Below are 17787 nucleotides of genomic sequence, written 5' to 3'. Positions count from 1 at the left end.
AGCTCTGATTTGCACCCGTTGCGTTATTATAATTTTCCTCCACAGGATTTTCTGTCATTATAGTTTTAAAGACTATAATAAGACAGAGAATGACTGTCTCTTTTTGGTACTAGCAGTTACCTTGTCATGTACATAAATCCCAGCCAGTTGTTCTGAGGCTGCTAGCTCGACTTTCAAAATATTTATTTCTTATTTTTGTATTTGATTTGATTTTGTATTTCTTTTTAAAGTAGACATAGCTCAATTAGGATGTGGTTTTTTTTAATGAGGGAATCTTGCTAATTCTTTAAATACTATTGTACGTCCTTCGAGTTAGAGTGATTCGGAGCCAAGCTTTCATTATTGTTATGCTCTTTCTATTAAGACAAACCTCTAACCGCTCCATTCATCTTTTGCTGCCCTGAATAGGAAATAACTCGGGCCAACAAAGGCTGGGCTCTGGACAATATGGTGCTTTGCAATGAAGTCACCAAATGGATGAAGGACGACATTTCTGCCCCTCCCACAGAGGGTGTCTATGTCTATGGCTTATATCTTGAAGGTGCTGGCTGGGACAAGAGGAACATGAAACTCATTGAATCAAAGCCAAAAGTGCTCTTTGAGTTGATGCCTGTCATAAGGATTTATGCAGAAAACAATAGTAAGTTGTCTTGTACCTTCAGTAAGGGCTCGCATTGTTCGTTTGGATGACATTATCAACACAGGATTTCATTATTTTTGTTATCATGTAGTAGAGATTTTACTCTCTTATCTATTAGCTTTACATTCACACCCATGTTTAATGGGGACTTACTGACCTCTAGGCACTTTCTTGAGTATATTGAGGAGGCAATAGTTCTAGATAGTACTTGCTTATCTAATAAAGCAGATTAACATGTGTGGATACTCATGAAATATTAGCTGATGAGATAAGAAAGAAATGTTTGGCATAATTAATAGGCATGGGAAAGGAGAGTGAGATAACAGCGGGATGAAGTGAGCAGGGCCTGAGTCTCAGGAGCATTTGGGCCTGGACTGAGCTTTGAAGAATATATACAATGTGGTGGGGTAGGCTGTGGTAAGGAGACTTTCTAGATAAGACTGCACAGGGCTCAGTTGAAGGCTGTGGTTCTACCAACTTGGAGGTTTGAACCAGGCAGTGAATTCTAGATTGAATTCAGAGGCATTTGGCTTAATCCTGTAGCTAATGGTAAAATACTGGGTTCTTACTTCAGTCTTTGAATGTAATAACACTTCTGTGAAGTACACACGTGATTCTAATTAAACAAAATTATCAAAGCTGTACTTGACAAGTCTAAAAATGCCTAAACTATTTTCCGTTATTGGATTGATGTTTTCTGGAGGCTTTTTTTGTCACCTTTCACTCAGCTAACATCTCTACAGCAATAACCACATTTCAGCACACGAGGGAATTCCCTGTTCGTTTTAGAAGCATAAACCATAAACTCTAGCCATGATAGTGGATCCCAAGGAGGTACTGATTTTATGATAGAAGCACAAAAGATTCTAACAAGTAAAGGGATAAAATAATTTATGAACTATAAGTATTTATTTATTTATTTATATGAGACAGAGTCTCGTTCTGTCACCCAGGCTGGAGTGCAGTGGCACAATCTCAGCTCACTGCAACCTCCAACTCCCGAGTTCAAGCGATTCTCCTGCCTCAGCCTCCTGAGTAGCTGGGATTACAGGCGTGCATCACCACATCCAGCTAATTTTTGTATTTTTACTAGAGACAGGGCTTCACCATGTTGATTAGGCTGGTCTCGAACTCCTGACCTCATGATCTGCCCCCGCCTTGGCCTCCCAAAGTGCTAGGATTATAGGCGTGAGCCACCATGCCCGGCCCCAAGTATTTATTTTTTAAGCAAACATTTGCTGGATGTCTATTAGTTACCAGCCATAACCTTAGGCGCTAGGAATGCAAAGATCATTATGAACCAGCTCCCAGAGACTCACAGTCTAGTGAAGGAGACCCATAGTAAGTAAATAATGAAAATACAAATTGATACATGTTACAAAAGAGGTGCTCAGAAAGAAAACATAAAGATGTCTAGGAGTTTAGGGGTGATTGCTTTTGAGATGTGCTTTGGAGGACAAGAATGAGAGTTATGGGGAGTTAGACTTTTCGTGGCAGAGGGAAATAGCATTAGCTCGCTTGGTCATTCAGTAACTACTTACTGACCATCTGCCAAACACTGCCCTAGTGCTGGGGTTGCAGCACTGAGAAAAGACCAAACAGGCTTCCCATTCTCATGGAGCTGAGTCGCAAACAGGGGTGATAGCCATAAAAGAAACAAATATAGTTGGGCCTTGTTGCTCACAGATTTGTATTTGTGAATTTGCCTACCTGCTAAAATTTCTCTCTAGCCCCCAAATCAATACTAATGGCACTTTTATGGTCATTCACATGGTCATTCACAAATATGTGCAAAGCAGCAAACAATTGGAGTTGCCAGACATACCTATTTCTAGCTGGGGCCAAACAAGGTGAAGCTGTGCCTTTTTGTTCCAGCTTTCATATTACAACTAAGTGTCCTGTTTGTTGTCTCTTTAGTACTATGTTTTTCAATTTTTGGGGGGTACTTTTTCCTATTTAAAATGGCCCCCAAGTGTAGTATTTAAGTCTGCTGTTTCTGAGCACAAGAAGGCTGTGCCTTATGGAGAAAACACATGTGTTGGACAAACTGACTTCAGGCATTAGTTATAGTGCTGTTGGCCTTCAGTGCAATGGTAATAAATCAACCATATATATTAAAAAGATATCCTTAAACAGAAACACACATAAAGCAAGATTATGTATTGACTGCTTGATGGAAATGTTGTGACCAGAGGCTTGCAGGAAACTAACCCTGTATTTCCCCTAGGAGAAATGGCTTGGCGTTTGTTAATTCAATATTCGTGGTAACTTTATAGGACATAACTACTGTGTATAATGAGAGTTGACTAGAAATGAACATACTGATTTCAGATACTTCTTGTTTCTCTGCAAAAAACACATGCATGGTGTCTTACTCCATTTTCTGTTGCTATAACAAAATACTACAGACTGGCCATGTGATAGACAATAGAAGTTTATTTTGCTCCTGGTTCTGGAGGCTGGGAAGTCCAGGGGCATGATGCCACCATCTGGTGAGGGTCATTCCATGGTCACAGACAGAAGGTAGAAGTAAGCATGTGAGACAGAGAGGGGCACCAGCAGCTGGACTTGGTTTATAGCAACCCACTCTTGCAATAACTATCTCACTGGCATGATGATGACATTAATTCTTTCATAAGGGATTCACCCTTTTGACCCAATCACCTTTTATCAGACTCTACCTCCAAATATGATTGCACCAGTGATTAAGTTTTCAACACGTGAAATTTTAGGGGACAAATTCAAGCCATACACATGGTTTGAGTGTAAGATAATTTAGGAGTTCTGTGAGAAATATTGAGCTGAGATCCAAGTGATAGAAAGAGGCTATGCTAACATCCTGGAGCAGAGGTAAGAGTGGAAAGTCATGAGGTGGTAATGGATGTGCTGGGTTTGATGAAGAGTTTAGTTCTGGGATTTAGAAGACAGACCCAGTCCAGGTTAGCTGGATGTTAGCAGTGTGTAGGTGGATAACAAAGTTTCCACATGAAGGAGGTTCTTCAGGTAGACGTGGAAATGGGGGAGTTGGAAGAGAGAAATGATATTTATGGAGAATGTTTAAAGGTGGATTTCACACCATGTCTCATTGAGTCTTTGCAAAAGTTTGCTAGAGAAATGATTTTGCTTTGAGGACAACAAGCTAGAGAGGCTGTGATTTGTTGAAGGGAATAAGGATTACCTTGGGAGGGGACCAGTGTTTAAAACATGAAGGAAGAAGAGCCTGTGGAGGGGAGAGTTGAGCATCAGATTAGGAACACGAAGGTTCTCAGCACACTGCTTGGCACATGGTGTAGTTCAATATTTATTAGTTGAATCTAAAAAGATAAATGTGTCTACCTGGGCTTAGGCAAGCATACTGCCTATGGCTTTGTATTTACTGGTTCTTAGGGTAGTGTGACATCTTGGGACAGTAATTATTTTATAGAAATAATAATCAAGTGTTCCTTTAGCCAAAAATAGTATTTTAGAAAAATTGCTTTATCATATCATTGCATCTAGTCAACATATTGTAAAAATGTTTCCCTTATAAAATGAAATAAAAACCTTTTTCCAGTTGAGTTACATGTTCCTGTTTTTTCTTGTGACTAAACTATAAAAATCCATGGCAATTTGACATTGAACATCTCAGCATGGTAGTAATAAAGTAATAATTTTATAATACTGGCAATTCTTTATGATTTAAGAACAGATTTTTATAGAAGAACTATACCCACCCTGCTGGGTATTAGCCCAGTGGTGATGCTCATTAGCAGCAGGTAAGGGAGAAAATAAAATAAGCAAAGGAAAAAGGGGCTAATTTCAAAGTATTAAAAGAAAATTTTAGTTCTTTATTCCTTTTTTGATTTCAGTAAGAGTTGGTGGAAACTTGGTTTGCCAAATAGCTTTGTTGTTGAAGAGGTGTTTCTTTAGTGATGGAAAACTAACATTCTGTTATCCCTTTCATGCGATATATTTAATTTTTACTCAATTTTGATAATTGAGCAGGGCTCTAATTGACTTAAAGGGGTGTGTAGCATCATTAACGACCAAAGTGCAGCATTTAAAAATTGGAATTCTTATAGTTAACAGTTTTTACATTAATATGAAGGAAATTTTTTGATTTAAATAATCATTAAAATATAGATATAGGACTGGTTTGTTTTCTACAAGAAGAAATCTAGATATTTATTTTAACTCTAAAAATTGAGTGATATACCCTGAAACTTGAAAAAGAAATCATGTTTCTTGCTAGAAAATCACGGGAAAGTCATTCAAATAGTACTAAATTCACCAAGAGGGTAAAGCCACACACACACTGTCTAGGTCCTCTATTCTCAAAGGAAGCTGAAAAGGACAGATAGAAGAAAGATATGTGTCTTCACAGATTTATTATATGAGCAGATTGATGATTCTCAATGAACTTCAGAGCTGTAGCTGCTGTGATGGAAAACCGTGATTGGAACATTTGCGAGGGACGAGGCAAGCCTTCTACGTACCTCTGGTCACTAAGCAGGTGCAAGAGGGGTCTCAACGGTTATTTCCTGCTAAGGAAAAAGTGTATCTAAGAACACCGTCTGGCCCATTCTGACCTGAGACTGCAGATTTGGGACTGGGGTGGGGATAGCCATATGTGGTGACCAGGGGTAGAGACCTCCTGGCTCCTGAGCCCACAGGATTTAATCCACTGTCAGCTTGTCAACCTGGAAGTCTGTTAAAGACATGGGTAACATGAGTCTGGGAAATTGTTTTAGTGAAAAGGTCCATGCGTAAGTAGATGCATGTGTGTGTATGTGCATGTGCATGTATGTGTATGTGCATGTGTGGGTATGTATGTGGGCCTGTGTATGTGTGTGTGGAGACTGAGAGATAAAGAAGTGTCGAATAACGTCTCTATCTTAGGCACCTTCTACATTCCAGGCTTTATACTATACCAGGCACATACATGTGTTAACTTATTTAATCTTTACAACAACTCTGTCAAATTTATCATCCTCATTTTGCAGATGGAGAAATTAAGGCTTGGAGACACTGGGTAATTTGCCCATGATTCCTGGCTACTGACAGGGAAAGCTGGTATTAGAATCACATTTGTTTGTCATGAGGTATATGCAAACCTCTGGGAATTCCCATGGTTAATCTTCTACTTGAGATTCTGTGTTTACATGTCCTCTTAGTGCCTGGGATGAAACTTGAAAATGAGGACAGCTAAACTCAAAATGAGGACAGCTCCCTTGAATTTCGAAGTCCTGAGTTAATTTTTCTCAGGTACCTGCTAAGGTAGACTGTAGGCAGTGGGAGGGCACAGGGAGAGCCCTCTGTGGATGGTGCTGTCCCTCCCCATACCTCCCTCCATCATGCTACAGGCTGAAAAGTGCTTGTGCCCCTGTTCACTGGTAGAGGACTGTGAGCCGAGGGCCAGGATACTCGGGTTGTTCTCCTGGCTTTTATCATCCTAGTCATTAGTCACGTGGCTTTGGAGGCATCTCAAATATGCCACAAATTGAACTCAGGTTTCTAGTTCTGTCCATTTCATTTTCATGTTTTCTGCAAAGGCAGAGGTATACATGCATAGTGCTTCCCAAGTATTGCAGAGATGAAGCGGAGAGGCCACGGATCCATTCTGACTAGGTTTCATTCTCAGTTATCACTATAGCTCTCTAATCTTGGACAACTCACCTCCTTCTGTTCCAGTTTTTGAATCTGTAAAATGATTAAATATTAGTACCCATCATATAGGATTATTGAGAGAATTAAACTGACAATGTTATGTACATAGGAAGCATATAATAAATATTTTTTTCAATTGTTACTTTTATTAACATGCTTAGCTCACATGCTTTTTAAAGGATTGAAAGAAATAGTGTATGTTAAGAGTGAACTGGCTAGTAATTTAAATGTTATTAGCAAAAGGGTGGTTAAATAAAAGAATGACTTAACGATTCTATAGAGACTCTCTATGTAACGATTATTTTGGATGTTGGAAGGAATATATGGAATGTATACTCACATGCAGATGAAAAATGCAAGATAGATAGGGAAGTTAAATAGTCAGAAAATGAAATTCCCCCAAGGTGTTTTATTAAAACCTTTAAGATCCTAAAGGGTATGGCTTGCCAATTTGCACAATCTCTTCTCTCTCCTCCTCCTTCTGGAACGCTAAGGCTTTAAACATACTTAGTTGATTTGTCCTACCTACCTAGCATGCTTATTTTTGTCTTCAAAGTTATTTGTCTAAGCAGGGGGATGGTTTCGAATCATCTGCTTATGTAGTTGTTTAGCATCTGTCAACGTTTTCACTATGAAATTATATCTTCAGTGGCTTCTAATCCTGCCGCAGAAATTTGCTGCACGCTGTGACTTGGCATGAGCACCTTCAGCTCTGAAGCAATTAAAAATAAATAGAATTGGATAAATATTTCAGAAAATTATTTTTACCTGCTTATTGAAGAGAATGCTATTTTTTCCCTCCATTTTTCTGTTGGGATTAAAATCCAAGTAGTCAAATACTTCTCAAGTTGTAATTATTGTAATTATCATGAGATTCAGATGTAAGGCACCAAAGGCTTACTTCAAGGTTTATAAAATGGTTAATCAAATCTGCAGCAAGAAGAATGACTTTTATATGTTTTACATGTTTAAAGATCCTAGGATTAAAGGATTTAACTATATCAGTGAGTATAGTTAGTGTTAACCGTATTGCATGATTCATTGTCATTCATTTACTTGTTCAGAATTTTTCATATATATTTACCTAATTATTATCACTAGTGATACATGCATAGAAATTGGAAAAATTATACTCAGACTTAAAAATTAGGTATCACATTGTTTTAGGTTGTTCCTAATGATTAATTTCATGAGATTAAGGAAACACAGAGTTTTAAAATACTATAAAATATCTTTGTTGTTTTAGAAGAAGGTTTCTCATTCTCTTGGTACTGTTGACATATTTGGTCTGGATAACTCTTTGTTTTGGGGGAGCTGTCCTGTGCATTATAGGATGTTAGCAGCATTCCTGACCTCTATTCATGAAGATGTTAGCAGCAAGCACACAGTTGCGTTAACCAAAAATGTCTTCAGATATTGGCAAATGTCCTCCGTAAGTAGAATTGTCCCTGGTTAAGAATCACTGCTTTAGGATTATTTATTTTATATTGAAACTTATGTATAACATTATTGTATTCAAATGTTTCACTTCTTCTAATGCAATTAATTAAATTTATAGTGGATATGTAAAAACACAGGGCACAGCAGGTTACAAGTTCTATTGGATCAAATAATGAGACTTTAGTTTCTGATAGTGCCTTGCTTTTGTAATTTTCTGGAAAAGGTAAATTTTTGAGCATGTCAGTTTTGAGAAATAAATTCACTAACTCTGATGTGTTTCAGTGCCCATGTTTGTAACATTAATTCACAAAAGCAGAGCATCCTCTTAGTTAAATGTGATTTCACCTGAATAGTTAAGTGAGGGTTTTAAAATTTTTTTATAATATTGACTTTCCGGAAGAGTACAGGGATGGGTGTAGACACACTCTTGTCCTCAAAAAATGTATAATCTGGAAGAGAATATTAAATCATATACTGTTTCCTGAGATGCATGTTAGGAGATGTGCAGATAAACTACTGTGGGCAGAGTGGATTTCATAAGAAGCTAATGAGGCTTAAACTCCCAGGCTGCTCACAGGCAGAGTCTCCTTCCAAAGCCTACTTTTTTATTTATAAATTTTACTCCTTTTCTTAAAGAGGGCCCTCATGAATTGTATAAGTTTAAGTCCCCACAGACCTGGACCTGTCTCTGAGCATGGGGTTTCCAAGGCTGGAGAGAAAGGGAGCATGTGGGTGGAGATGGATGTGTTAGAAAGGATCTCTGAAGGATGGACATACATAGATTGCCTTTCATTGCAGTGTCATTTTGGAAACTGCATCTATTCTTCTACTCCAGAAAGGTAGACTGAGTCTCAGGGAGGTGAATTGGGCCATTAGTCTCTGCGTCCCAGCAATTTTATTTCTCTACATATATGGAGAATTCACAATACCTGATTTAGCTGGGGGGTGGGGAGGCACCCTCTGTCCTGGGATTTAAAATGTGATGTAGACTATGGCCTGCAGGGTTGAAGATTTTGAAATAGTAAAGTAATGCCCACTGGTGCTGGATGCCTGAGTAAAAGTGAGATGTGTGTGTGCTCAAGGTTTGGTGAGGAGGTGAAGGATAACAGGTGGAGGGGATGTTGAGTGAACATGTGCAAAGGAGAGAGAGGAAGCATGTGGGCATGAGTTACTGTCCATGGTTCAGGGCAAGGGGCCAGCAGAGGCCACCAGAGGCTGTCTGGGTGTCTTGCCACAGCTGTTGGCACCGTGTGGGAGCATCTGCCTCACATCTAGGGATTGCCTGACCTCAGAAAGAATGTCCCTCATTCAGCCAAACCCATCTGTTTTTGAAATGACCTACAGAATGCAGAAGCATGGCTCTGCATTCTCCTTGGGCTCTAAAGTGGAAAATTCACCAAGTTCTTTTCTTTTATGTTTTTTGTAGCTTTACGAGATCCTCGGTTTTACTCCTGTCCCATCTATAAGAAGCCAGTTCGAACGGACTTGAACTACATTGCCGCTGTGGACCTCAGGACAGCCCAGACCCCTGAACACTGGGTGCTCCGTGGGGTTGCCCTTCTGTGTGATGTCAAGTAACATGTGGGGAGTGTCCCCACCCAATGCTTTGGAAAATGCAAGATCTAAATTATTGTAACCTTTATTTCTGTATGACTGCTGGACAGTGTATGTTAGGTCGTTTATGCAATTAATGAGCTGCATAGGTTTTCCCCACTCCTTAATTGGATGCTTATATTTTACTTGTTTCATCATTAGTGACCAATGTCTGAGTTTGTTGAAAATGTTATTTAGTGATATAAAAGTAAATTTACAGCATCCTAATGAAGTGTGGCCCTCAAATCCACAGTAGTATATTTTCTTCTTACTTCGCTCCGAAGACTGACTAGGGTAAGCAGACAGTATTTCTCTGGGAGGAATATTCTTCTGTTAATGTGGCCTGGTAACAGCCAAGTTCTTGAAGGTAACAGGGCAAGTTTGTGCTGATTTTGCTTCTATTGCCTTTCGTATTTAGGTCAAGTTAAGAGACTTATTTTCAGGGTTTCAAGCAGCCAATTAAAAATACCTTTTAAAAAATAGAAGGAAATGGAAGAATGGATTAAGAATGTAAATAGAAAATTTATGTAAACATAGAGAATAAACGTAGAACAATGCTTAAGCCTACTTATAATTAATAATGAAATACTAATTGATAATTCTTATAATAAAAATTAAAGCTAAAAGTAAATCATAGCATGCTCTCAGTAAAACTGATCCACTCACAAATTGCTGGAGCAATGTAAATCAACCCAACCTTTTTGTAAAATGATTAAATACAGAAAGAGCCATAAAAATATTCACACACTTGGATCTTTATTTTCTCTACATCAAGGAAACAATTTAAAAGACTGAAAACAGTCTATATAAAATTGCATTTAATAACAGAAAAAAATGGAAAAATCATAAATATTCAATAGTCAGGCTATGGTTAAGGAAATTAAGAGATATTTGGCAACCATAAAAAAACAATTTTGAAGATTCCATAATATGAAATGGTAGACCCAGACTGTTAAGTGAAAGATTTAGTTTACAAAATATTGAGCTCACTGTGATTATAACAGCAAATATATTTGCATGTGGACAAAGATTAGATGGCAAGATAGAAAAATAAGAACAGATGTGATAGCAAGAATTATAGTTGGCTTGAAAAAATGTGATGATCAGGAGAAAAAATAAAAAAAGGGTAGAAATATTAGACGGTGCGTAGGGACTTTCTATGGACTTTTATTAGGAAACATTATCAAAGGAACTTTTCACGTATTTTTCTTTAAATTCTGGTTAGATGTTATTAATAATTCTTCATCTAACCTATTGACTAGAAAATATAGTCAGTACTAAATTAGAATTGTGGTTTACAAACTTCTGGTTAGCTCTGGATCTGTATAACTGCATTTTTTTGGATAAACAGTTTTTGGTAGGTGGATACCGGGAGACAAGTTTGGGTCCCTCTCACTGGGCTTCATTCTGTGGACCAGGATCATTATTTCATGCTCATGATCATGAGAGTTAGGACTGAGTGGCTCCTGTGACTCCCACCATCTTAGATGATACTGTTTTCTTGTGAGTTCTTTCTTTTGGTGTGGATTAGTATATCAGTTGATTTGTGTGAATTGTGGTGAAACAATCATTTCATTTTGAAAAGCAAGTAATGAAAATGTCAACATCATGGGAATTAAGAAAATGTTTTTACTAAATTCCTCATTCATAATTGTTGTTTATCAGAAAAGGGGGTAATTGGCACTAAGTATCTAGAAATAAGCTTTCAAGACTGGATTTTTTATCAAATAATTTGAAAATGTGTCATTCATATGATTTTGTGATACACATCTGTTAGTATGCATGCATGAGTCTTGGAGACCCAAAGTAGAAAAAGACCATGAAAACAACTAAGAACTTTTAGGAACTAATTCAACATGGCTGGCGCCTGAAGCAGTGATGAGTCAATGAGGCCCCTTTCTGCATAGCCACCTACCCCTACCCAGGCTCCTCCCACCAAAAGGTGCTGAGCATTCCACAGTCAGGTAGGCAAGGGAGGACCAATTGAATGAATCTCTCCTGCAATGGAGAGGCTTTCTGATGGTCTTAGACATGGAGAAAAAACAGCCAGGGGCTTGGTACCATTGCAGAGTCATATAACAGTCTTTTTCAACTGTCCCAATATTGATTTACTAAAAAATATTTATTTTGCACCTCCTGTGAAGACTCTCTGCTGAACTGGTGATGCAGTGGTGAAAGAAAAAAAAAAAAACAGTCACAGTGCCTAATCTCATAGAATTCACCTGAAAGGAATAGATGCAGAATATAGCAATTATTCAGGTACACATGTAGTTGTATGAGTCCATTTTCACACTGCTATAAAGAACTACCTGAGACTGGTTAATTTATAAACAGAAGAGGTTTAAAATTGACTCACAGTTCTGTGTGGCTGGGGAGGCCTCAGGAAACATAATCATGGTGGAAGATGAAGAGGAACCAGGCATATCTTCACAATGGTGGAGCAGGAGAGAGAGAACGTGAAGGGAACGGCCACACACTTTTAAACCTTCAGATCTTGTGGGAACTCACTCTCTATCATGAGAACCACACAGGGGAAACTGCCCCCATGATCCAATAACATACCACCAGGTTCCTCCCTCGACATGTGGGGATTACAATTTAAGATGAGATTTGGGTGGGGACACAGAGCCAAACCATATTGTTCCACCCCAGCCCTTCCCAACTCTCATGTCCTTATATTTTAAAACACAATCATACCTTCCCAACAGTCCCCAAAAGTCTTAACTCATTCCAGCATTAACCTAAAAGTCCAAGTCCAAAGTCTCATCTGAGACAAGAGAAGTCCCTTCCACCTGTGAGCCTGTAAAATCAAAAGCACCAAATGGGAAAATTGGCCAAAACAAAGGGGCTACAGGCTCCATGCAAGTCCAAAACCCAAGAGGGTAATCATTAAACCTTGAAGTTTCAAAACAATCTCCTTTGACTCCATGTCTCATATCCAGGGCACATTGATGCAAGAAGTGGCCTCCCAAGTTCTTGGGCAGCTCTACCTCTGAAGCTCCATAGGGTACAGCCCCTGTGGCTGCTTTCACGGGCTGGCATTGATTGCCTGCAGCTTTTCCAGGTGCACAGTGCAAGCTGTCAGTGGATCTACCATTCTGGGAGCTACAGGATGGTGGTGCATTTCTCATGGCTCCACTAGGCAGTGCTCCAGTGGGGACTCTGTGTGGAGGCTCTAACTCTACATTTCCCCTCTGCACTGCCTTAGTAGAGGTTCTCCATGAGGACTCTGCTACTGCACCAGACTTCTGCCTGGACATCCAGGCATTTCCATACATCCTCTGAAATCTAAGTGGAGGTTCCGAAACCTCAAGTCTTGTTTTCTGCATACCTGTAGGCCCAACACCATGTGAAACCTGCCAAGGCTTGGGGCTTGTACCCTCTGAAGCTGTGTCCTGAGCTGTACCTTAGCCACTTTTAGCCACGGCTAGAGCTGGAGCAGTTGGGATGCAGGGTGTCATGTCCCAAGGCTGCACAGAGCAGTGGGGCCCTGGGCCCAGCCCATGAAACAATTTTTCCCTTCTAGGCCTCCGGACCTGTGATGGGAGGGGCTGCCATGAAGATCTATGAAATGCCCTGGAGACATTTTCCCCATTATCTTGGCTATTAATATTCGGCATCTCTTTACTTATGCAAGTTTCTGCAGGCAGCTTGAATTTCTCCCCAGAAAATAGATTTTTTTTTTCTTCTATCACTTGGTCAGGCTGCAATTGGTCAAATTTTTATGCTCTGCTTCCTCTTTAAACATAAGTTTTAATTTCAAACCATCTCTTTGTGAATGCATATGGCCGTACGCTGTTAAGAGCACCCAGGTCACATCTTAAATGCTTTGCTGCTTAGAAATTTCTTCTGCCAGATACCTTAAATCATCTCTTTCAAGTTCAAAGTTTCACAGATCTCTAAGGCAGGGGCAAAATGCTGTTAGTCTGTTTGCTAAAGCACAGCAAGAGTGACCTTAGCTCCAGTTCCCAATAAGTTCATCTCCATCTGAGAGCATCTCAACCTGGACTTCATTGCCCCATCACTATCAGCATTTTGGTCAAAACTATTCAACACATTTCTAGGAAGTTCCAAAGTTTCCCACCTCTTCCTGTCTTCTTCTGAGCTCTCCAAACTGTACCAACCTCTGCCCATTACCCAGTTTCAAAGTTGCTTCCACATTTTCAGGTATCTTTACAGCAGTGACCCAAACTCCTGGTACCAATTTTCTTTATTAGTTCATTTATACATTATAATGAACTACGTGAGACTGGGTAATTGATAAAGAAAAGAGGTTTAATTGACTCACAGTTTCACAAGGCTGAGGAGGCCTCAGGAAACTTACAATCATGGTGGAAGGCCAAGGGGAAGCAAGGCACGTCTTACATGGTGGAAGGGGTGGGGGCTGTCACACTTTTAAACCATCATATCTCGTGAGAACTCACTATCCTGTGAACAGCATGGGGGAAACTGTCTCCAGGATTCAATCCCTCCCCCCAGGTCTCTCCCTTGACACGTGGGGATTACAATTCAAGATGAGATTTGGGTGGGGACACAGAGCCCAAACCATATCAGTAGTTATATATAATCTAAATTTATGGTTATATAACATGATGTACATTAGGTGTCTAGAAGATAATATAAAGATTGTGCATTAAGTGCTATGAAGGAAAATACTGGACGTCGTGAATGAGAATAACAGAGGAGACTGCAGCACATCAGTTGTGTCACCACTATCAGGCAGAAGCCATGTTACAATGTCACCATTTATTTTTACTGTTTTATTGATATTTTTAATTGATTAACTGATTATATTGCATTTATGGAGTAAAATGTGGTGTTTTGATATATGTATACAATGTGGAGTGATTAAACAAAGCTAATTTACATATTCATAATCTCGACATTTATTATTTTTTAAATTTAAATTGATGTTTTTAATTGACATATTGTAATTGTACATATTTATGGAGTAAAATTTGATGTTTTGATACATATTTATGTTGTGTAATGATCCAATTAGAGTAATGTGTATATCCAGCATCTCATGCATTTATCATTTCTTTGTGGTGAGAACATTCAAAGACTTCTCTTCTTCCTAGATGACATTTATTTTTATGGAGGACATACATGCAATAGCAGGGAGGTACTCCCCTGAGCCAGAGCAGCTGCTGCACATCCTTGCCTGGCTTTTCTCTGGTTTTCTGGTTCCCTTGTTCCCTTGTGCAACTCACAGCTTCTGGTGACCCTTTCTGTGCAGGTAAGGTCCTTCCAGAATTGATTGAGTCTAAAAGGAAAGTCTTGTCTCATAAAGAACTGTCTTTTTATGTATGGGGCTTATTTCACCATTCCATAGAAGCATACCTTGGCTTCTCTGAGCATCTTTAACGGAATGCTGGCAAACATTGAACCACCTCAGCATTAGTGAGGCCATGTCACCATCAGTGGAAAAAGCCTAGCCAGGGTCCAGTGTCCTTGAACAACATCTCTACTCAGGATACTCTTTGCCTGGAGAGACTTAATTTGATTGGACCATAAGGAAAAGCAGCTCTGAGAAGGTGACATCTAAATTTAGATTTAAAGGAGTAAAGGAAAACATCTCAGACCCCCAAGCGCTGGGGACTGGCCTCTTGCTCCCTAAAGGGAGAAAGTGGGCACAGTATCTGCCGGACGGGTGACAGGAAAACCTGACTTGGAGTGGAGGGATATGGAGAGATGTGGAGGGCTGTTTTTAAAATGAAATTTCACACCTTATTATGATGGCTGCCAGTTTGGAGTAGTGGTGGATGGAAATCATGTGTTTCTAAGTCATTGGAATGAGGAGTACTTTTTGTTAAATACCATTTGCAATGGAAAAATCTCATTATAAAGAATTCAGTATTAAGAGACCTGATGAAACAGCCACAAATTTTATACTTAAGTAGCTTGTAGGATTCCATAGTTTAGACAAAATATACAGCATCAATGTCATTATTCGTGATAAATTTTTGTTCAAAGATGAAGCGTTATATGAAACTAGGGGAAGTGGGCATGGTTAGTGAGTACAAAAAATAGAATCAATAAGATCTAGTATTTGATAGCAAAGCAGGATGACTATAGTTAATAATAATTTAACTGCACATTTAAAATAACTAGAAGAGTATAATTGGATTGTTTGTAACACAAAGGATAAATGCTTGAGGTGATGGACACCCCATTTATCCTGATGTGATTATTACACCTTGTATGCGTGTATCAAAATATCTCGTGTACTCCATAAATACATATACACCTACTATGTACCCCAAAAAAATTTTAAAAAACCTAGGTATGTGAGTGCATACTGATAATATAGTTTCTGAATTTTTTTCAGTATGAAGATGCTTAGTAATGATATAAATAATAAAACATATGTATGAGTAATTTTGTCTGAAAGACAATCCTCTCCCCAAAATCTGCAGTACACCTTTATTTTCCTAAAATGGCTCTGATGACATGCATAATTGCTTTTACATTTTAAATAATTTTCTCTTGCAAGTATTAGGAGTGATTTTTTTAAAACTACGCAACTGATCACTGTTGATTAGTAGCCCCTGTCAGCACATCAAAATAATGCCTCTTAAGGACAAACAAGTGGTACACTTATATTCACAATATGGCTCTCCATAGTCTGAATCCTTTGGAAAACCAATAAACCAATCAGTCGGTTTTGAAAACACGAGAAGGAAATCTAGTGGTATTCTTGAGGTTTATGTGCTCTGGTCAATTGACTGGCATCTGCTACGTCCAACAAGTGCATATCAAGTTTCCGTAAATATCCCCCATGAAGGAGGATAAGAAGGATTCAAGGTCAGTTTTAGAATCAGATATGAGATTTGGCTAAGAAACTGAATTTACAAACACGTTCTTAGTTGTCTTAAATGATGAGACTTATTCTGTGCTGCACTTTAAACAAAATTAATGTTATCTATGCAAGAATAGAATGTGTTGCTTGTCTGATCTGCACCCTGAGGGGCTTTTCTGGTTCTGGTCTTCAGCCTGGAAAACCATAAATCTGAGCAGCCAGGTAAGTAGTATTTATAGACAGAATTCTACTCTCCTTTCATTTGCATAAAAAAGAAAATATAGAGAGCAGGTGGGAGGGAAGGAACTTGAAGTGAAGAATGAAGTATCAAGAGTGGGATGCAGTGGCGGATAAATGGCCTCATGTTTCTTTTCCTCAGACGCTGTTAGAATTTGTTTATTAGCAATAACCCTTGATCAAGACAATGAATTAAACTCAAAACTCCTCAAATGAGCCTTTTAAAAATGGCTTCTTCATCCCCCGGATTTCAGAATTTTCTTGCAAAGTGCCAACAGTATTATGATCTAATATTATAATGTCAATGGCTTAAAGGATTTTATCTGAGGTCTTCTGAAAGTCCTATCAGCTCTTTTCTCTTAGGAACACCCATAAAACCACTGTGTGGACCTGGCTAATGAGTATTCTTTCTCTGCCTTCTTAGTGTCTGTCTCTGATTTAGGACTCCATTTAGTTTTCCAAGGCTGTATTGGCAAATAGGCATACTAATTGTTTCCAAGTCTGCGTTTATGTTGGGTGGATGCAGGGCCAAGATCAGAAGCTTTGTCCTCTCTTTAATTTGCATACCAAATGGTATTTTTCATTGGGCAATACATTATTGCTCCTTGCTGTGCATCTTGTGGGCAGAGCCAAGACACATTGTGCAGCATGATGCTTTGCCCCTGTTCTAGTAATGTTTTATGATCACTGGAATACCTTTCTTCATTTATTTCTTCACTTAGGCTAATATGCACAGAATTCATATCAAACGTAATCACAAACACTCTACCCTGGAAGGCCAATTAAGTTTTCCCCAATACTTTGTGCAGGAGTCAATTTTAATAAGACCACATAGAGTGTTCATTCTGAGTAGTTGAGAAGAGAGAAAGATTAAATGTGATGAAGGACACCGAAGAGACTACCTGGAAAGTCACGGAATGGAGAGACCTGTGAAGGATTATGAATCAAAACCTGTGCTGCAGCTGATATTGAACACTCCTCTTTATTGCTGAGCACAGTTTAAAATTCACTCTTGAGTTTCACCTCACTCAATGCAGTCAGCTGTGATGGATCCATTTATAATTTATTTATGCAAATACTTAAAGCAAATCCCCAGAGACCTCTAGGAAAAGAGCTTATAAAACATTTTAGTGTTTTATCATTTGAAAAGTGGTCATTTGCATGCAGCAATGAAACTTTTTGCTATTCTAGCAATAGTGAAAATGTTTTTAGTGTTTCTGGGACATAATACATTGAAATTCACATATGATATCCCCTGATACCTGGTAACCCAGGTAACAAAGATTTATAAATGGTACAAATGAGGGGCTTTTAAAAAGATGATTGTTATAAGTTGAACCATATTACTAAAAAACAATTTTTTCTAGATATTTTAGTTGTATTAGAAATCAGAAAATTGAGCATTGGCTGGAGAATATATCCATATTTG

General features: G+C 38.7%; 1 protein-coding gene across 1 annotated transcript in view; it reads left to right on the top strand.

The window, feature by feature from the left end:
* The window catches only part of DNAH5 (dynein axonemal heavy chain 5), a 332345-nt gene extending 316371 nt beyond the window's left edge, over positions 1-15974 (top strand). Inside the window, exons 78-79 of the mRNA XM_008975442.5 lie at positions 409-640; positions 9153-15974. Coding sequence (XP_008973690.3) covers positions 409-640; positions 9153-9304 — 384 coding nt within the window. The 3' untranslated portion in view covers positions 9305-15974. The remainder of the gene's footprint in view (positions 1-408; positions 641-9152) is intronic.
* Positions 15975-17787: the final 1813 nt, after the last annotated feature.

Source organism: Pan paniscus, chromosome 4 (genome assembly GCF_029289425.2).
Source record: "Pan paniscus chromosome 4, NHGRI_mPanPan1-v2.0_pri, whole genome shotgun sequence".
Classification (NCBI taxonomy): domain Eukaryota; kingdom Metazoa; phylum Chordata; class Mammalia; order Primates; family Hominidae; genus Pan; species Pan paniscus.
This window is presented reverse-complemented; position numbering and strand designations above follow the sequence as displayed.